The sequence below is a fragment of the Macrotis lagotis genome, chromosome 4, assembly GCF_037893015.1.
Source record: "Macrotis lagotis isolate mMagLag1 chromosome 4, bilby.v1.9.chrom.fasta, whole genome shotgun sequence".
In the NCBI taxonomy this organism is placed as follows: domain Eukaryota; kingdom Metazoa; phylum Chordata; class Mammalia; order Peramelemorphia; family Peramelidae; genus Macrotis; species Macrotis lagotis.
The window spans coordinates 255,000,691-255,022,464 of record NC_133661.1 but is presented as its reverse complement, the minus strand read 5'-3'; the positions used below and the strand labels follow the sequence as shown (position 1 = coordinate 255,022,464).

General features: G+C 34.8%; 1 protein-coding gene across 5 annotated transcripts in view; it reads left to right on the top strand.

The window, feature by feature from the left end:
* The window catches only part of PCNX1 (pecanex 1), a 211,748-nt gene that overhangs the window by 16,185 nt on the left and 173,789 nt on the right, over window positions 1–21,774 (top strand). For all 5 annotated transcript variants that reach the window (XM_074235828.1, XM_074235827.1, XM_074235825.1 and 2 more), the window contains exon 2: window positions 19,343–19,551. In XM_074235828.1, the coding sequence (XP_074091929.1) occupies window positions 19,343–19,551 (209 nt within the window). The remainder of the gene's footprint in view (window positions 1–19,342; window positions 19,552–21,774) is intronic.

The window sequence follows — 21,774 nt, the reverse complement described above, 5'->3', positions numbered from 1 at the left end:
TTTTTAAAAATTTAAACTTAAATACAAAATGAGAAAAAAATTGTCATGTGCATGGCAAAATGAAAGGATTCACAATATAAAGCGATAAATTTCCATTTGAAGAAAGAGTATATAATAATTACTACACCCTGTTCAAAATTGTTCTCTTCAGTCTCTGCTGGGCACTGTTTACTTTTTTCCCCTCCCTTCCTCTTTCCCCCCACTACAATTAAGCATTAAGCATGGATATATATATACACAAACACACACACACACACACACACACACACACACACACACACATATATATATACATATACATATATATACACATATAATACATTTATACATACTCACATACACATACAAACCATATATATATATATATATATATATATACACACACACACATATATATAGACTTTTATATGTCTCAAATCTTTCCTGCATCATTTTACTTTATTTTTTGTTGTTTGTTTTTTGCAAGACAATGGAGTTAAGTGACTTGCCCAAGGTCATATTTGAACTGCTTTTTTCTTGTTGCTCTTAATATTTCCTTCTTAACCTGGAGGTTTTGGAATTTAGCTATGCTATTCTTGTCTGCTTTTGTCCTAGGATCCCTTTCAGTTGGTGATTGATGAATTTTTTTCTATTTCTACTTCCCCCTCTTACATTTCAGGACAATTTTCTTTATTTCTTGTATTATTGTATCAAGATTCTTTTTTTGACATAACTTTCAGATAGTCCAATTATTCTTGGTTTTTCTTCTTGATCTGTTCTCCAGATTGGTTTGTTTTTCTTATGAGGTGTTTCACATTCTTTTCTATTTTTTCAGTATTTATTATTTTATTATTTCTTGATCTCATAACTTCACTGGCTTCCTCTTGCTAAGTTCTTTTTTTTTTTTTTGCAAAATGGGGTTAAGTGACTTGCCCAAGGTCACATAGCTAGGTAATTATTAAGTATCTGAGGTCAAATTTGAATTCAGGTCCTGACTCCATGGCCAGTGCTTTATCCACTGCACCATCTAACTGCCCCAATTCTAATTTTCAAAGAGTCTTTTTTTCCCTTAAAATTATGAATCTCCTGGACCAGTGGAATAGACTAGGTGCAATAGCAGGAAACGCTTATAGTAATCTGCTGTTTGATAAACCCAAAGAGTCCAGCTATTTGGATAAAAACTCTCTCTGATAAAAACTGCTGGGAAAATTGGAAGTTTGTATGGAAGAAACTTAGATTAGACCAACACCTCACACACTATACCAAGGTAAGATCCAAATGGATACAGGATTTAGAAATAAAAAAACAATACTATAAGCAAATTAGAAGATCAAGGACTAGTTTACCTGTCAGATCTATGGAAAGGGGAACAGTTTATGACTAAGGAAGAGATGGAGAACATCACCAAAAACAAACTAGATGATTTTGATTATATTAAATTAAAAAGCTTTTGCACAGATAAACCATTGTAACCAAGATCAAAAGAAATGTAGTAAATTGGGAAATAATCTTTATAACTAATGATTCTGACAAAGGACTCATTTCTAAAATATACAGAGAACTGAGTCATATTTTTCAAAAAAAAGCCATTCCCCAATTGACAAATGGTCAGAGGATATGCAAAGGCAAATTTACAGATGAGGAGATCAAAGCAATCCATAGCCATATGAAAAAATGCTCTAAATCATTAATTATTAGAGAAATGCAAATTAAAGCTTCTCTGATGTAGCACCTCACACCTCTCAGACTGGCCATTATGACCAGAAAGGATTATGATCATTGTTGGAAGGGTTGTGGGAAATCTGGGACACTATTACACTGTTGGTGGAGCTGTGAACTCATCCAACCTTTCTGGAGAGAAATTTGGAACTACGCCCAAAGGGCAACAAAAATGTGCATACACTTTGATCCAGCAATACCACTACTGAGTCTACTATACCCTGAAGAGATAATGAAAAGGGGTAAAAACATTACTTGTACAAAATATAGCAGCCCTGTTTGTGATGGCAAAGAATTGGAAATCAAGTAAAGGTCCTTCAATTGGGGAATGGCTTAGCAAGTGTTCTATTAGAAACCAGGAGGGACGGGAATTCAGGGAAGCCTGGAGGGATTTGCATGAACTGATGCTGAGTGAGAGGAGCAGAACCAGAAAAACACTGTACACCCTAACAGCAATATGGGAGTGATGATCAATCTTGATGGACTTGCTTGTTCCATGAGTGCAACAATCAGGAACAATTTTGGGCTGTCTGCAATGGAGAATACCATCTGTATCCAGATAAAGAGCTGTGGAGTTAGAACAAAGTTCAAGGACTATCTATCCCCTTTAATTTAGAAAAAAAATACCTTTTTATATGATCTTGTTATCTCTTAGACTTTTTGTTTCTTCCTTAAATATATGATTTCTCATCACACTCAATTTGGATCAATATACAACATGGAAACAAATTAAAGACTGGCAGATTGCTTTCTGTGGGGAGGTGGGGGAGGGAAGTAAGATTGAAGGAAAAATTGTAAAACTCAAATAAAATCTTTAATAAAAGAAAATATGTAAAAATAAATAAATTAAAAAGTATCATGTTATGGGGGTGATGACCCACCTTGATAGACTTGCTCATTCTATCAGTTCAACAATTGGGGACAATTTTGGGGTATCTGCAATGGAGATGTATCCAGAGAAACAATCATGGAATTTGAACAAAGACCAAAGACTATTACCTTTAATTTAGGGGGAAATAATCTGTTATCTTACTTTGTAATTCTGCTATCTCCTGTACTTAATTTTTCTTCTTTAAGGATGTGATTTCTTTCCCATCACATTCAACTTAGATCAGTGTATACCATGGAAACATCGTGAAGACTAACAGTCTGACTTCTGTACGGGGGAGGGGAAGGGAAGGAAGATTAGGGGAAAAATTGTAAAACAAAATCTTAAAAAGAAAAAAAATTATGAATCTCCTTTTCAAGTTCATTTAAAACTTTCTTTTCATAATTTCTTTTTTTTTTAAATTTTTTTTCTCAGTCTCAAAAATGTCTTCTTTGAGTTCTATGACTTCTTTTTGAGAAGGTAGCCCTCTCTTTCTCTCTGTCTCTTTCTTTGCTTCAGCATCCTTCTGACAATAAACCCTAGTCTTCTCTATTTCCATAGTAACTATCTGTGGTTGGGTTCTTTCTCCTTTGCCTTCTCATTTAAAAAAAAAAATTAGTAGCTTATTGTTATTATTCCCCTCTAGTTCTGTACTGTGGAGGATGATTCCTCCACCTCAGGCTTTGTCCTAGGCCCAACCTCTGCACTATTTTGCTCCTCCAAGCCACAGCTGGGGCCCTTCTGCAAACTGCTGGAAGTGATTTTACTCCCTGAGAACCCTTATAGTGACTTCATTTCTCCTCTCTGACATGGAACTAAGCCCGAGAACTCAGTTCTCCACTGTCCACAACCAGCAATCTCCCTGTGCCAATATTTCTGCAGTCACAGACTTGTGCTGGTTCCTTCTTGCCCACCATAGCTGGGCATGGCATTCCTTATCAACAGAGGTTCCCTCTCTTCCCCTTTCAGAAAACTGACTCCCCACATTGTATGGGAGATAAGAATTTCTGTGACCAAGTCTTCCAACTAAGGCTCACCTCTTGTTTCAGGAAGCTAACCTGGGTTCTGGAAATTTTCTTTAGATCTTCTGATTGTCCTAGGAGAATCACTCTTATTTATTTCATTCACTACAAGGTCTTTTTTTGATTTGTTTGTGGAGGAAATCTAGAGAGTTTAAAATTTCCTGACCTATTCCACCATATTCCAGAATTCTTTCCTCCTAGCTTTGTTAAAGATGGTGTTACCATCCTTCTAGTTATCTGGGTTGGAGAACTCTGAATTAATTCTCAATCATTTATTCTTTTCTTACCTTTCCTTACTCCAATCTTATTCTCTTTATTTACCCTCTTTTACTTTTCATTTATTTCTTAATTTTCTTTGTTGGATCATTTGTGTCTTTCTGCCTAACTGGAAGCACTAACCTAAATCCTTTTCTATTTCCTCTCTCTCTCTAGTTCTATGGCTTTGGGAAATCATTTAAATTCTCCCAGCCTCAGTTCCCTCATCTATAAAATGGAAATAAAAATAATCACCTGCCTCACAAGATTGCTCTAAGGATCTAATGAGCTAGCATATAAAATGTGTTCTATAAACCATAAAGCACTATATAATGTTTATTTTCATCTCATCACCTTTGCTGAATTCAGTTATCTCTGTGCAAATCATTCCGGTTCTATCCAACCCTCATATTTATTGCTTCATCTCACATCATTATTTGTTGTTCCAATTGTATATATCACAGATGTCACATAGATTTCAAATCCAATGTGATTGAAACTAGTCATCTTTTTTCCCCTTAGTTGTCTATTCTCTTTCTGACTTCTGTGTCTTGAAAGTACTACCACCATTCTTCTAGTCTTCTAGGTTTGTACTTGCAAAGTATCTCTTACTGAACTTCCTTTCAGCTATCCTGCCCAACCAGTTTTCATATCTTTTCTACCTTAATTCTACAACTTTGTCCCCTTTCTACTCACAGAGTTATCACCTTATTTCAGGCTCATCATTCTCACCTGGGTTATTGCAATAACTTCCTAAATGGCCTGGTCTCAGGTTTCCCTTCTCCACTTTGTTTGATACACAGCTACCAAACTGATGCTTCTAAAACACAGGTCTGACCTTTTCACTCCTTTTCTCAAGTAGCTCCGCGTTGTTCCCTGTTATTTCTGGTATCACATGCATATGTCTCCAGCATTTAATACCCTTCACAGTCTAACTCTAGTCAACTTTTTATGACTTACTGCATATTACTCTACTTCACAGATTCAGTGCTCCATATTCCTGATATTTTATTTGCTACAATCCTTTGCTTAGGCCGTTTCCCAGTCCTGGAGTGAAATCTCCTTACTTTTGCTTCATGAGACCCCCTCTCTTCTTTTATGGCTCAGGTGAAGTGCCAATGCCTTCCTACCAAAAAACAAAACAAAATTCCAAAAGACCCCCAGTCCTCTTTTTCTCATTTTTTAGTACCTTCTTGTCCTCTCCCCTGAAATTATCTTGTGTTTGTTGTTTCTCTTAATGGTAATGTAACCTCTGAGGGTGGGACTCAAAACTCCATACTTAGCATAGATTCTGACCCAGAATAAGTACTTTAGAAATGTTGAATGATGAGCCTAATTAAAAAAAATATTGTGTCATAAAAGAAAAAAACTCTCCAAGTTTTATAGTGGGTATGTGGTAACCCATATTAAAAAACTCAAGCGGTATGTGTAAATCACAACAACATTTACCAAGTCAAGGCATATCTAAATAGATTAACCTTATACTAGAAAAAAAAGAATAGTGCTGAGACTGGTGCATTAATTGAACTAAAATCAGCCCTCCTCTATTAAGATAAATATTGTTTAGTTTGTTGGCTCAGTCTCTTGTTTTTTTGATTTTGGGCAAGTTTCCTTTTACCTCTTTGTATCTTAACTTTAAATTGAGGGGTAGTGATTGGTTGGGATTGATCTTTAAAGGTTGCTTGAGCTTTAAAACTTGTGATTCTTAATTGTATAGCACTTGATACTTCATACACTTTTACTTTTCAGTAAGATTAACAGAATCATTGTAAACCAAGGTTTTTCCTGGCCATTTTTTTCCTTAAAGAAAAAGATAAAATAATTCAACCTTCATACTCAATTTGCTATTCCATAGTCTTGAATTCATTAGTAAAACAGAGACTTAGCATTGAATTAAATGGACTTAAATGAGATTATTATGTGAATAAGGATTTTAAAACATTTGGAAATATGGCTCAGTAAATTAATATATCTTCTAATGGGATGGGACAAAAAAATGGTTATGCACATTAAGAATGCACTTTTTCTGCCTCTAGGTAGATGCTTCTCTTGATAGAAGAAAAAAGGACATTCCCTTTGTTCTTACACCTGTTTGTTTTCATCTTAAGCTGTCAGATTTTGGTTCCCTGGAACACTCTTCCACCTGCAAGTTATAGGCCTTGCTCTTCCCAACCTGGGAAATCAGAATTCAATACATTTTTTGATTTTTAAAGGATTTTTATTATCATTGATCTAGTACATTCTTTGACATGAGTCAAGTCAACAAGCATTTTAACTATATGATACATATTAAGTGTGTGATGCATGTTAGGTACCAGGAGCTGTGCATAATGCCAAGTTGTACCAATTCACAGCTTCTCAGTGCATTTGTGTGCCTGTCTTTCTACAGCTTGACTCTTTCCATTTTTTTTTATCATTTGTATCATTTCATCTTTTTATTATTTCCTTGTTTTCCATAATGCAAAGTCACAGTTGGTTTTGGCTTTCATGTCTCTTATTATTAATGATTTGAACCAAAGTTTCATAATGGCTTTTAATAACTTGTAAATTTTCTTTGGCACCTTTCTAGTATAAACTTTTACCATTTTATCTATTGAGGAGTGGCCTTTGTTTTGCTTATTTATGTTTATTACCCTATATATATTTTGGAAATTCTGTATCAGAACTATTTGAAACAAGATTTTTCTGTAGTTGATAATTTCTTTTCTGTTTTTTTCCATATTGCAAATTCTTTTTGACACTGTTTATTTGAGTATTTTATTTTTGTAGGTCTCTCTTAGTTGGTGAATTCTCAGTTATATAGAAGATATAGGACAGAATCCTTGAAACACATCCATGATTGGGGTTAGCAGAGGATTGGGTAGGTTTAAAAAGCATCAGCAAAGATGTGATAATTAAATCCATGAGAGCTCTTGAGATCTTCATGTATAGAAGGAGAAGAGGTGAGGGCCCAAGACAGTACCCTAAGGTTAGAGGGAGTGATCAGGAGGAGGGTCCAGCAAAGGAGATAGAGAAGGAATAGTCATAATAATAGAAGGATATTTGGGAGAGAGTAGTTTCCTGAAAAACAGGAGAGAAGAGAGTATCACAGAGGAAGAGAAGGATCAGTAATGTCAAAGGCTGCAGAGATGTCGAGGAAAATTAGAATTGAGAAAAAACTTGGATTTAGGAGTTAAATGATCATTAGTAACTTTGGAGAAAGAAGTTTCAGTGGAATGAAAAAAAATCTGAAGATGGATTGTAAGGAGTTAAGAGGAATGGGACAGGAAAAAGTAAAGTCATATATTACAGATAACTTTATTACAGCTACTAAGGGCAAAAGAGATGATAGCTATATGGGATGTAAGGATTAAATGAGGTTATTTTCAGGATGGAGGATATATAAGCATGTGTGTAGGCAGCAGTGAATGAACTAGGAGAGAGAGAAAGAGAGAAATTGAAAATGAATGAAAGAGTGAGTATGACAGAGGAGACAGGATGGGTAAGGAGTCAGTCCATTTCATCTTGTGAGACAAGGGAGAACAGAAAGTGGCAAAAAAGCATGAGAGTTAGGGGGTGAAGATGGGAGAAATGCCACAGCAAATGACCTATTTTTTCTATAAAATATGAGGCAAATTTCTCATCTGCAAGAGTTGGTAGAGGGTAAGCAGTGGGAGATTTGAAGAGGTTGAAAAGATGCTGTGTGGAAAGTGAAATAGAGTTTATAAGAGAGGTACAATAGGATTAGGGAGTTTAAGCTAAGTAGCTCAGTGGATAGAGTGCTGAGTCTGGAGTCAGAAAAACCTGAGTTTAAACCTTTCCTTGTTTTGTGATCCTGACAAAGTTATTTAATCTCTTATGCCTTATTCCACTGAAGAAGAAAATAGAAAACCACTCCAGTATCTTTGTCACAAAAATTCCATGGGCAGGTATAGTCCATGGGTTCATGAAGAGTGGACATGACTGAAGGGCTAAACAACATCAATAATAGGATTGCTTAGTAGCAGTGAGGGCTGAGTTGAGCTTGTGTGAAATTTATAGAGGATCCACTCAGAATAGTTGCATGATTTTCTACATCTTCATTCAGTGCCACGTGTGTAGGAGCAAAGAAGGTGAATGGTATGAGTGATTCAAAGCTGAGAGTTAGCTGGACATAAGGATTCTAAAAAGGACATTGTAGAAGTGGATTGGTTCACTGAAGGGTATATGCTAGGGAGAAGAGAAAATGACTAATGCAGGGAAGATGGACTGGGGAGAATATTGAGGAGTCAAGGGATTGGAGGTTATGGGACTGACAAGGAATAGGGTATTATAAGGGAAGATAGAGGGAGAGATGAAATGCCAATAGGGCAAAGGAATTTTGAAATTCTTGAATGTTTTTAGAAATGATACATTCTTCCATGATGGCAAGATCGAGTATGACCATCTTTGTGTATGGCTGAAGGTGGGGTAGAGGAGTAGCTCATAGGGAATGAGTAATTTGATGAATAGAATAGGGTATTTAAGGGAGAATCAAAATGTATGTTGGAGGCCCATAGTATGAGGAAAGAAAAATTGTGAACCAGGTACCAAACTCAAGTAAAGAAGTGGAGGGACATAGGCTAACTAAAAGTTTTGATTGTGTGATAAGTAAGAATTACATGAACCTCAAAAGAAGAGAAGTTAATGAGTGATGGAGAAAGGGACAGAAGCTGGAAATGACAGTGGGGAGCTATTATTACAACTTCTCTACCCTGAACAGTGAACTGAAGATATTAAGTCAAGGTGTAATCAAAACTGGACATGGTGACCAGTGAGGCTGTGTCATCAGAGGGAAAGTGAGATTTCAGTAAGATAGTAGTGAGTGAGGAAGAGACTTATGATGAAAGGAAGTTTGTTTTCTATGTAAACAGGCATTCCAGAGGGAAGTTATTTGATTTAAACTTAGAGGTAGGAAGCTATGAAAGGTGTGAGAATGAGGAATCAGTAGGAGTTGGGAAATGGGGTTTGAAAGATGATCTGAAGTTCAGAATCAGTGGGATGTGAATGCTAGGACCAAGTGTGCAAATGTGTCTCCATTGAATAGAAGATGCCAGTCATTTACCCAATGGAAGTTGGAGATCATGCTGGAGGCAAGAGCAGTGCATGAGGAGAGGCACATGTTCATAGGGGAGTTACTACTTCACAAATCCTCATCCCATCAAGATTGGAGATAGCTAGGCAGGAATAGACCATTGCTGGAGATGTAAGTAGAATCTCCACAGCAAGAGAAAACATCCCACCTCCAACTTTCCTCTCATCCAAGGACAGTTGCAGCAGGAGAATGTAAGGCCTGAAATCAAAGAGAAGGTTGCTTTTTGCACTGCAAGTCCTCCATATTTCTGTTGGGAAATTGAGTTGGCAGCAGCAAGTAGAAGTTGTCTTGTGCTGGCACAGATGGAAGTGGTTGCTTTGGGGCAGATGGAAGATTCCTTACCCAGCCCCTTGCAGCCTTTTCTCAGGGAATACCTGGGCAAGGAAATATTACTGAGATTTTCTCACGTAAGGAGTCTACCAGTGGAAATGGTGTGAAAATACCTGTGCCTGGAGGAGTTCTTTAGAGCAGAGGAAAGATGTCTTGCTTAGCCTATATAACTATACCAACTATAGTTATTTTGAATAAAATTTATTTATCTGACTTTTTTTCTACTTAGTTTTGCTAGTAATATACAAAAAGCCCTATTATTTTTGTATGTTTATTTTATATTCTGCTACTTTAGTAGAGTTATTGTTTAAATCAATTGTAGTTTAATGTTTAGTTTTCACTAAATAAGCCATAGTAGCTATGTCAAAAAATAAAAATTATACTTATTCTACCCAGTTTCTTTGCTAGTATTCTTAAAACTATATCAAATAATAGTGGTGAGTCATTAAGCATTTTTTAAGTGCTTACTGAGTGCATCATTCAAGGGAATGATAGTCAGATTTTAGTTTCATTGATATATTGGACTATTTTAGTGCTTATGTTTGGTTCTGAGTGGATGAAGGAGAGTCTCAGGAGACAGTAAGAAAATGAAAAGAATACTGTTGAAACCTCATGTGTTCAGTAGAGATAGAGCAAAATAAGTGAGCGACAAGATTCCGTTCTTATTACATGCTACTGTCATTTCTTTTATTTTGTGCCATGCTTATGTCTTCAAACCATGTTCCCTTGACCACGTTTACTATCAGTCGATCATGAAGTTGAACAAAGTCTTGCTGTGATTTTCATTGTGTGACTGAGCCAGTTCTCATTGTTAACATCAAAACTGAGTTCACTGTGCATTTTGAGTATATGGCCAATAATAATAGACACTTTCGTTTTCATTAGATGATTCAGAGCTGGAGTTTTTTCATTGATTGGGGATTTCACCTTAATTCATATGTTTCTGTGGCATGAACCATCTTAAAATTGCTTTTACAGAAAGATATATCTTAGCAGTAGTAATAAATTTTAGGTTATATAGTAGTCATTATGTTTTACTTGCTAACTTTAAATGTATCTGAAATCTTATAATACAATTTGCTTCATTGTGTATGGTTTGATATAAGATTCATGTCATCATTTAGGGAGGTTTTAGTTATAGAACTACAAAAAAGTATCATTAAACTTTTTTTTGCTTATAAGGCAGTACTGTATAATAAACTCTGAAAGAGGTCTTATATTGCAGTATTAAAAATAAAAAAAGTGATAGATTAAAGGCTGTTTGTTTTTATAGAATAGAGTAATCTCTGTTGGGGTTGTGACATGGAGATTTTGTTCCATCTATTGGTCCAGAAGTAACTAAATAGGTATTTTTTATGAATAGAGTTATTACATTCTGATTTGGGGGATTATTATGATCTAGGATCAAATGTTTACAATGTGCTCAAAAAAGTACTTTTTATTTAAATTATTTTTTATTTAAATTCATAAAATGATTTTCTAGAGAAACTAAGTTTCAAATTATATGTTCATTTGTAGAAACAAAGAACCACACAGAATTTTAGAACTGAAAGAGACATTAGAGACCACCAAAAGAATCTAATCTCATTTTACATTCAGTTTATTTATTCAACATAATTTTTAGTGAATGTCTAAGTATAGGGTGCTATGTGTATCCTTTTTCACTGCTCCAGCTAATACATTGCAGGTTTAACCTTATTACTATCATAACTAAATCCCAGAAGATATACAGAAGAATTAATTTTAAAAATTTACTATAGTATAATCATATGTAACATCTATAGTGATTTTTGAGTCCAAGATCTTAGTTTATTTTAATGTTAAGCTTCAAGGTAGCTTTTACACTTTCCTCTTTCATCTTCATCAAGATTTCTCTTAATTTCTCTTTTGCTGTTTCTAGAGGATTCAGTGTTACTATTTAAGATTGAGAGTTGGTGAAAGTGAATGAATTCTTGTTTTAGCCCTGGAATTTAAAATGGCTCAGGATTTATTATACTAGTCTGCCAAGATTAAAATTTTTTTCCTCTGGTGAGTCAGTAAGCTGCTTGAAGACAGGCTGAATAACAAAGGCGAGGTGCCTGAGGGGGAGAGAGTGAAAAGGGAAATAGCCAGGAGATGGACTGGGTTGACTGTGAGAGGGAAAGGGGAAACAGTCCTGAGGCTTAGACTCATGCAAGCTGGCCACATGGCAGAGAGGCCCATGGTTCTCCAGTGGACCTAGGCCAGGAGCAAGTAGCTCTAACTTGGAAAGAGAAAGAAAGAAATTGCTGTCCTTGCAGGGTGAAAGTAGGGAGAAGAAGCACTTCTCTTCCACTTCCCTGACTTTAAATATAACACTTTTGTAGTGGGTTGGACAAGGATGGTGCTTGAGGAGTGGTCTAGCACCCACCCAGGTATTCTCCAACAGGCAAGCTACATGCTGGTCTTTCCTATCCCAAGGTGAATGACCTTTGAGTTCAACATTTCATTTCCTGTGGAAGATGGTTGCCATACCAGCAAGAGCTTGACCCATCAGTGACAGCAGGGCCAAGTTCAGGTAAAGACTGGAAGCTGGAGGAAGAGAAATGAGCTGAGGCTTCTCCCATCTTGGCAAATGGAGCCACTTTGAACAATAGGAGTCAATTCACACCTGACCAAAGGTCTCTGCAGGCAAGGTAGCCTTCAGACAGGCATAGATAACATTTTAAACTAGAGAGATATTTCTCCTACATGCATCTATTTCTCCTACATGTTCCCCACTCAGACACAATTTAACAATGTAGAAGATTACAAAATTTGTTTCCAATTACAATGTTGCCTATGCCCATGATTCCATGTATCACTGCCATCAGAGTGGTATCTTCTACATATCTAATAGGATTGTTTATTTCTCTTGGCATCCTTAATTCTAGCTTTTGGTTCATCCATCCTGGCATTTTGTATGATGTGCTTTGCATATAAGTTAAATAAGGTGCTTATAAGTTAAGCTTATAAGATGCATTTAAGTTAAATAAAAGCTTTGTCATTTCCCAAACTTAATCAGTTGTTCCGTGTTCAGTTTTAATTGTTGCCTTTCTGCCTGTGTACAGGTTCCTCAGGAGACAAGATGATCTGGTATGCCCATGTCTTTGAGCATGTGGTACACTGCATTGTGATCTACTTAGTCAAAGACTTTAGTATTGCTTTAATGAAGTAGAAATAGATGTTTTTCTGGAACTTTTTTCCTCTATAATCATTCAAATGTTATCAATTTGGTCTCCAGTTTCTCTGCTTCTTTGAAAGCAAGCCTGCTCTTCTGATAATTCTTTGCTGAAGTCTAGCTTGCAGAATCTTGAGCATTACTTTGGGGGGAGACTTGTGAAATGAGTGCATTTGTTTCTTAGTTTAAACATTTTCCCCCTTGTGTTGCCCTGCTTTAAGATTGAAGAGAAACTATCTTCTAATCTAGTGGCTACTGTTGAATTTCTAAACTTACTAGCATATTGAGGACAGCACTTTAATATTATCATCTTATAGGATTTTAAGTAACTCAATCTGGAATTCCATCCCCTTTATTAGATTATTATTAACACTGCTTCCTAAGGCTCACTTGACTTTATTCTCCATTATGTCTGACTCTAGGCCAGGAGCAGGTAGCTCTGACTCTAGGCGAGTGGGACTCATTTTCCAAAGTCATCTCTTTTAACATTTTATTTTAGTACAGTCCATGGATTTTCTCTGCAAAGATACTGGAGTAGTTTGTTATTTCTATTTTTCAGTGGATCACCTTTTGTCTCAGCTCTACTCTGACCTCACTGTCTTGGGTAACCCTGCACATGATAGTTTCACTGAACTAGTTCAGCTACTCAAATTGACAATGTAGTGATCCAGGGGCCATAAAAGAAGACAATTGACTCTAGAATATTTTGGAAATAGAAGATCAAGGTTCATATCCAGACTCCAAAAACATACTCTATTACTCAGTTAAATCCTCTATATTTCAGTTTTCTCCTCTGTAAAATGAAAATGATGCTTTCATTTCTAACACACAGTATTTTTGTGAGGACAGTACTTTAAAAGCCATTAAGTGATAAATGTAGACTTTTGTTATTATTTTGGAGTTTCACAGTTTTAAATATCTTCCAGATTATTCATTATTTTATTATAGACTTTATCATGTATATGAATATATATTCATTGTTGTTTTGGGATCCAAGAGGTTATACTATAATGTTTAATTATTAAGTAAGGATATTACTTTATGTATCTTTAGTCATAAAAAAATCAAAGAAATAGCAAAAGCTGATATTGTTGGGTTCATGAAACCAAGTGGGAGGAAAAGAACAATTTAAATTTAGGTCTCTCACTACTTGTAAAGCCTATGGTAATATAATGAACAAGTTGAATATTTTATAAAGAGAAAATAGATTTGATTGTAATTGGAAGATTTTATTTCTGTGCATAAAAAGGTATGTGGAGGGGACAGCTAGATGATACAGTGGATAGAGCACCAGCCCTGGATTCAGGAGGACCTGAGTACAAATCTGGTCTCAGACACTTAATAATTGCCTAGCTGTGTGACCTTGGGCAAGTCACTCTTAACTCCATTGCCTTAAATACATTTTTTAAAAAACCCTAAAAAAAAAAAGGTATGTAGAATTGTGACCTGGCCCCTGGCTTCAAATTGTTCAGATTATGGGCTGTATTTTAAGGAGAGTGGTGATAGAGGAAAGTTTCCTATTGGAAGTCAGGAAGCCTGAGTCTTGGACTAAAATCTGACATTAACCTCAAGACTCTGTTTCAAATAACTTAATTTTTAGATGGTTAGATTAGATAAAATCAGATCCTTTTTAGGTCCAACTCCTGAGATTATGTTGAATAAACTTTTGAATAGTTCTAACTGAAATTAAAAATTTTCAAGTGCAGATATCAGAGTTCTTTGTAATCTGAAGATGAGAGAAAATGAGTTCTGAGTGAAAACTCCATTCTAGAGAGTTGTTTCACACTGCCTAGTTGGTGTTATCCAATTGTCTGGAACATATGGAGATCTATAAGAACAAGACTTTACTTTGTGATCTTTCCTCTTCCTTTCATGTGTTTAGTAATGTATATTATTCAAATTGGTTACTTGAAAGGAGTATCATCAATTGGTTCTCTTTCTACCCCATCACCAATTCATTCTCAATTTTCAAGCACTTTTGGTAGGAAAAGGACCAAAAAGAAAGCATTTAATGATTATGTTGTATTTATATAGGTGGTTATTGTTCAATTATTTAGTCATGTCTTGTTTGGGACCCTGTGGATCATAGCATGTCAGCCCCTTTTGTCTTACATGATCTCCCAAAGTCTGTCCAAGCTTATGTTTGTTGCTTCTATGACACTATCTCTTAAGCTCTTTCTTTGCCATTTACTTTTCCCTTTGCCTTCAGTCTTTCCCATTATCAACATTTTTTTTCCCCAATGAGTCCCATCTTTTCATTTTGTGGACTAAGTATTTAAGTTTCAGCCTGTGTATTTGTCTTTCTTTAGGAATTGACTGATTTGCTCTCCTTGCTTTCAAATCTTTTCCCAGTACCACAATTTAAAAGCATCAGTTCTCTGAAGATAGGAACCCAAAATTGTTGGATTTGTGGATATTTTATGAGAGTAAAGCAAGGGCCAGATATCTGTACATCCTACATTCATAAGTTTGGAATATTCAACTTGATTTTAGTAACCTGAGGGAAGGTTGTGCCTTGTTCCTTCAGCATGAGTATAAAGGTTATGTTTGTAATAAAATGTTGCATTTAAGGTGAACCATATTAAATACTGTAATAAACAGTTATTGAACATATTCACATTAACCTTATACGTACTATCTAGAAAATCAGCAAATGTGACTTAATCTAAATATAAATTACTTTTTAATGAGTTAGAAGATGTACTTGCTAGTTAGTTGTCAATGGTAAATAAGCAGTTTAATTTTGAAGTGTCTTTGGTACTTAAATTTCTGCTTTTTTAGTCAATGAATCCATTTTCATCACTTATGAAGGATTATTTATGCATAATTCTGAGTATCCTTAATAGATCTGCTGCCTCTGTAATGAGGGTGCAGATTAATGCTATTTGTAAGAGATAACTAAAAACTCTGTAAACAGGTTATAAACAACGTCATGTGGAATGTACTCTATTCATGTATAAAATTGTCACCAAAGAAAAACTGATTATCTAGTTTTAAGATTTTTTCTTTAGACAACCTCTTGAAATTATATTTACAAAAACTGGATTGCAACAACAAGGAATTTTCTGATCTGTTGACATTAATATCTGAACTGTCTCCATGCCAGCAGACAGCCCGGTGAAGTAATGCAAATAGTGCAGAGGGCAAAATTAAACAAACCTCTAAAAGAGCTTTGTTGCATTTATTTCCACTGTTTGCCCATTTGGATAATAGAGTTGTTTTAGCACAGATGTAGCCGGGAAATGTTAAATATAACCTCCGATGGGAATTAGTTACTTTTGAACTTTGTGGCATAAAACAAATTAGTCACTTCTGGACTTTGAGCAAGAAATACTTGTCATTCAAAGGATATTGGCTTCTGTTATGATTTTTATTTCAGATTTTCTTCCATCCTTTCAGTGATCAGAAATTAAAAGAAACATACTATACTTAATGTTATGCATTCTTTAATGCCTTTTTTGTATGTGTTCAAACCATTCCTCCTCTTCATACTATAGCAGAGGGGGAAATGGTTTTTCAGTCTGTTTAAATTTTGATCCCCCCCTCCCCGTCCTTAATGTAATGAAAGTGTATGTATGTATTTTGGTACCCACACAGAGCACCCACTTTAAAAAAAAATTATGATTTACTTTTGAGAAATTTTTTCAAACATCTCTTTGAAATAACTAAACAAATTAGGTTAACAAAACCAGGTAGTGAGAATCCAGAAATATAATTCACCACTTTAACTAAATTGTCTACCAAATAAATCTTTTCTTGGCTAGAGAACAATTCATTCTGCTAAGATAATGTTTAGGCTGATAGTTATCCACTTAACATGGAGTAGCAGGAAATAAAAGCATGTGTACCCATGTATCAGGAGAGAAAGAGCAAAGATGGCAGTAATTTTTAGCTTTCTCTGTTTTTCTAAACTGCATTCAAAAGCTATTATTACATACTTAAATTTTTACAGTTGGTTCTACTCTAACTAGAAACAAACAGCTAAAAAACATGAAAAAGCACTTAAAATACTAAAGAAAAAAATGAACTCATTTGAAAATACATGTTTTGCATATTCAAATAAGATGATTCCGAAAAATAAATTTCCTCCAGCGTAGCATTAAGCACTTTCAGATATCCAGGATTTGTTGCAAAAGAATAGCATGCCTTTTCCCAATCTCAGTACCTAGCTCTTTCCTTTTTTACCATTTAAGTGTGTTGTTTTACAAACAGATGTGTCACTGACTTTTTTATTTAGAAAAATAGGGACAACTGTATCCCTTATCCCATCCATCCAATAAAAACCAAAACAGATTCACTGAAAGTGCATAAACATAATAAAAGGTTATCTTCTCTCCATCTGGTGTGTGAGAAAAATCAGTAATGGACCTTTACACTTTAATAGTGTCCTACAGTCTCCCTTAGTATCTTGTGATCTTTTGCTAGAATGCACCAAACTCATTTCTCAATTTCTCTCAATTCTCAGAAAGTCTCCCAATTCTCTTTTGCTTGAAAGCTCCAGATATTATCATAAAAAATACCTCATGACACTTTTGGAGTCCTTGAAGTGTAAGACCTTAGAAGAATCTTCTTTTCTAGAGACCTTAGAAGAATCTTCTTTTCTAGTCAACTAATATAATTCAGTCTCTCTGTCTTAAAATCTGTTATGGTAGATTATAGTAATAAGTGCTTCAGAATTTCCAAAGTGCTTTCTTAATAATAAACCTGTGAGGGAGGCAGTACAAAAGGCATCCCTATTTAATATAAACTGAAAATACACAAAATACATACAACTAAAACTTGAAGAAGTGATATAGCTAAATGTCTGAGAGGAGAATTCTAACCCATGTTTTCAGATTCTAAATCTCTAAGTCATGGAATCTTGTTTAATATTTCTCCTTTAAATTTCTATTAGAGGGACAGCTAGGTGGCGCAGTGGATAGAGCACTGGCCCTGGAGTCAGGAGTACCTGAGTTCAAATGTGGTCTCAGACACTTAATAATTACCTAGCTGTGTGGCCTTGGGCAAGCCACTTAACCCCATTGCCTTGCAAAAAAAAAAAAACTAAAAAAAAGTTTCTGTTAGAACTGTATCTATTTTATTTTTGTTAAGCAATTGAGGTTAAGTGATTCAGTCATTGAGGGTCACACCCCTAGTTAAGTGTCAGGTGTCTGAGGTGTTTGAACTTAGGTCCTTCTAACTCTAGATTTCTATCCACTTTGCCACCCAGCTGCTTCTGGAACTATATCTTTATTTATGGGGGGGGAAACGCCAGCTATTATTACTATTATTATTATTATTATTATTATTATTATTATTATTATTATTATTATTATTATTGATCTTTAACCTGATTTTTCTGAATAATAATGAATACTTATTTATACACAAAGCAATTCAAATCACATAAATGTTTAAATAATTAATTTGGATTATATTTTCCTGTAAAAACTTTTATTTGTAACTTCTTAACCAAATAGCAAAGGTATGTTTTGACTATTTTAAGTCTTCACTAATCTGATTTGAGAGCTGTCACAGGTTTCCAGTATAGGAGGCTGTCTAAGGCTTCCATAGTATCACAATAGGTTCCTTTTACCATTAAATTTGAGATTATCATCAATCTAAAGGCTTTATTTTATTGTTATATATAGAAGATAATGTTAAAATATATAGATGACGTAAAGTATCTATTATAGTAAATTTTCCAGATATAGATTCTTTGTAATTTTCTCTGCTGAGCAGAGAAATGAGTTTTCACAATCATATGATTAGCACCTGTATCTTATCTTGTATTTTTATTGTGTAGCATGACACTTTAATTTGTATGAGAAAGAGCACCTGGTGTATAGAATGGAGAACTGGTCTTGGAATCTGGAAGGATTCTAACTTCCAACACTAACATATATTGTGTGACCCAAGGCAAGTCACTTAACTTCTTAATGTCCTCAGGCAATACTCCAAGACAGTTGATTTGTTTAGATAAAGAATGTTGCTTACATGGGGGTGATGATCAACCTTGATGGACTCGATTATTCCATCAGTGCAACAATCAGGGACAATTTGGGACTGTCTGCAATGGAGAATACCATCTCTATCCAGAGGAAACAACTATGGAGTTTGAACAAAGACCCAAGCACTATTACCTTTAATTTAGGGGAAAAAACTGATATCTTATTGTCTGATCTTGCTATCTCTTATACTTTATGTTACTTCCTTAAGGATATGATTCTCTCTCATCACATTCAGTTTGGATCAGTGTATAACATGAAAACAATGTAAAGACAGGCAAATTGCCTTCTGTGGGGGGTGGGGGGAGGGAAGTAAGATTAGGGGAAAAATTGTAAAACTCAAAATAAATAAAATCTTTATAATTCAAAAATTGCTTACCTTTAACTTTATATACCACTGTTATCACAGATCTCATATTTGTGTGTGTGTGTGTGTGTGTAATTGGTGCATTATTCATATATATATATATACATATATATATATATATATACATACACACACACACACACACACACACACACACACACTCTAATGTTTTGTAATTGTTTAATTCAGTTAACTTTGGGCCCCCATGGTGAAGTCTGTGGAACCCTTTATGAATGTTGTGAAATATCTAAAATGAAATGCACCAGTTTATAGAGGATATAAATTATTTTGGAAATAGCTATCAAATATTTAAATAAATCTCAGCGACTTCAGGTTAAGACTCCTTGGTTTAATGTATGTTTTTCTTTCCTCTCCAGTTCGATGTTAAACTCCTGTGGGTAGGTGCTGAGTTGTACTATTTTGTTAATCCATGACATCTAGAGTGTTATACCCAATAAAGAGTAGGCACTTGAAAAATTCTTGTTGATTGATTTCTTTTCCATAGGTAAAAATAATTTCTGTTTTGTCTTCCATTTCTCTTGAAGGCCCTTCCTTCTTCCATGATTATAGTAGCAGTTTACTGTCCAGTGATAGCTGCTATTTTCATTGTTCTGAAGATGGTCAATTACCGACTGCACAGAGCACTTGATGAAGGAGAAATTATAGAGAAGAGAGCTAATGAACTCACAGATGGGGGAGCCAAACCTGAAAAAGACAGCTGTTCAACCCGGAGAAAAGATAGCAATGGACCTAGGTAAGGAAGTCTTGTATACCCACCATACTCTAAAATTAGGTAGTCAATATGGTTGCCTAGGATGTATACATCTTTGCAGATTATGGTTAAGAATAGATGAAAGCTAACTTGTGTACACAGGGATTAGACCCACAACTGAGGTTTCCATCTAAGAAAAACATTATGAATAATCACTTGATATTCTTGATTTTTATTTCAGAACTTAATTGAGCAGAAAAAAACTCTTTGAGAACATCTCTTTGAGATGTAGGAATGATTAAGCATGATTCATAAATCCTCAGTAAGAAATCAGTAATATTTAGTAATAAATTCAATAATCTTCAGCAATAAAAATGGTAATATCCTTGAATCAGTTTGTATTCTGGCTTTTATTATTGCACTTAATATTTTCTGTCTTGTGGAATTAGTCATGAATAGGAAGAATGTAGTTATTCCTGATTATCAGTTAGGAAAGAACTTAACGATTTATTATGCCTCATTTGATACATAGATAACTTTTAAAAATTGAAGATAATGAGCTTTGGTCTTCATTTTAATGTCACAGTTCCTTCTCTGGGTAGGGATGGAATTTTGGGTCACAAATCTTTTAAAACCGTCTCTGATTATTGCTACTGAAATGAACAAGTCCATCATAGTTGATCATCACTCCATATTGTTAGTGTGTATAATGTTCTTATAGTATCAATTCATGCAAGCCTTTCCAGACTTTTCTGAAATTTGTTCCCTCATGTATTTCTTATGGAATAGTACATAATACCATTATCCAACCAATGGTCATCTCTTCAATTTTCAATTCTTTGCTACTCTAAGAACATCTGCTATGAATATTTTTGTACATGTGAGATTTTTATCTTTTTTCATGATCTCTTCAGGATACAAACCCTGAAGTTGGATCAAGGGGTAGGCATATTTTTATTGCCCTTTGGGCATAATTCCATGTTACGCTCCAGAAAGGTTGGATCAGTTCACAACTCAACCAACAATACATTAGTGTCTTAGTTTTCCCAAATCCCCTTTCTAGTCATATTGGCCAATCTGAGGGGTGTGAAATGATTACTCAGAGATGTTTTAATTTGCATTTCTCTAATCGATAATGATTTAGAACAATTTTTCATATAACTGTAGATAGCTTTGATTTCTTCATCTGAGAATTGCCATTCCTTATCCTTTGATCATTTATCAATTGATGTTTTTTAAAAATTTGACTTTGTTCTCTATATATTTTAGAAATGAGTCCCTTGTCAGAAACACTAGTTGTAAAAATTATTTCTCAACTTACTACATTCCGTTTTATCTTGGTTGCAGTGATTTTGTTTGTGTAAAAACTTTTTAATTTAATGTAATCAAGATTATCTAGTTTGTTTTTATAATGTTCTCTTTTTTTGTTATTGTTTAGAATTTTGTAAGGCAAATGGGGTTAAGTGGCTTGCCCAGTGCCACACAGCTAGGTAATTATTAAGTGTTTGAGGCCGAATTTGAACTCAGGTACTCCTGACTCCAGGGCCGGTGCTCTATCCACTGTGCCACGTAGCCACCCCTCTATCTCTTTTTTGACATAAACTGTTATCCTTCCTTTAGATCTGACAGGTAAACTATTCCTTGTTCTTCTAACTGGTTTATAATATTACCTTTTATGTCTAAATCCTGTGTCCATCTTGAGCTTATCTTGGTTTAGAATGTGAGGTATTGGTCTATGCCTAGTTTCTGCTATACTATCCCCATCAGTTTTTATCTAAGAGTGAGTTTTTATCCCAGAAGCTGGAATCTTTGGTTTTATCAAACAATAGATTTTTACAGTCAATTACTGCTGTCTCTTTTGCATCTAATCAGTTTCCCTAATCAGTGGATTCAGTGTTCTATTACTTAGCCAGTACCAAACAGTTTTGATTACTGATGATACATTTTCCTCACTGGACATTTGAAATCATGTTCCTGAAAAGCCCAATTTTAGCAGCAGAGGAATGAATGAATTAAATATTTAAAAACCAGATCATTTGATAGCCTTTTTGGTTGTTAGTTTTTAACTTTTAAGGGGGGGGGGGAGTTGCTACCTCTGCTATAGATGATTTGGGATGCAAAGAATCAGAAGTTGATAATATTTGAATTAATCATTTAGCAAAAATAAATTTTTCTCTGATTATGAACTTCTAGTATTATTCTAATTCCCTAGAGAATAAAATTTAGTAACCTTTTTTAGAATTGAGCACAAGATATTAGTAAGAC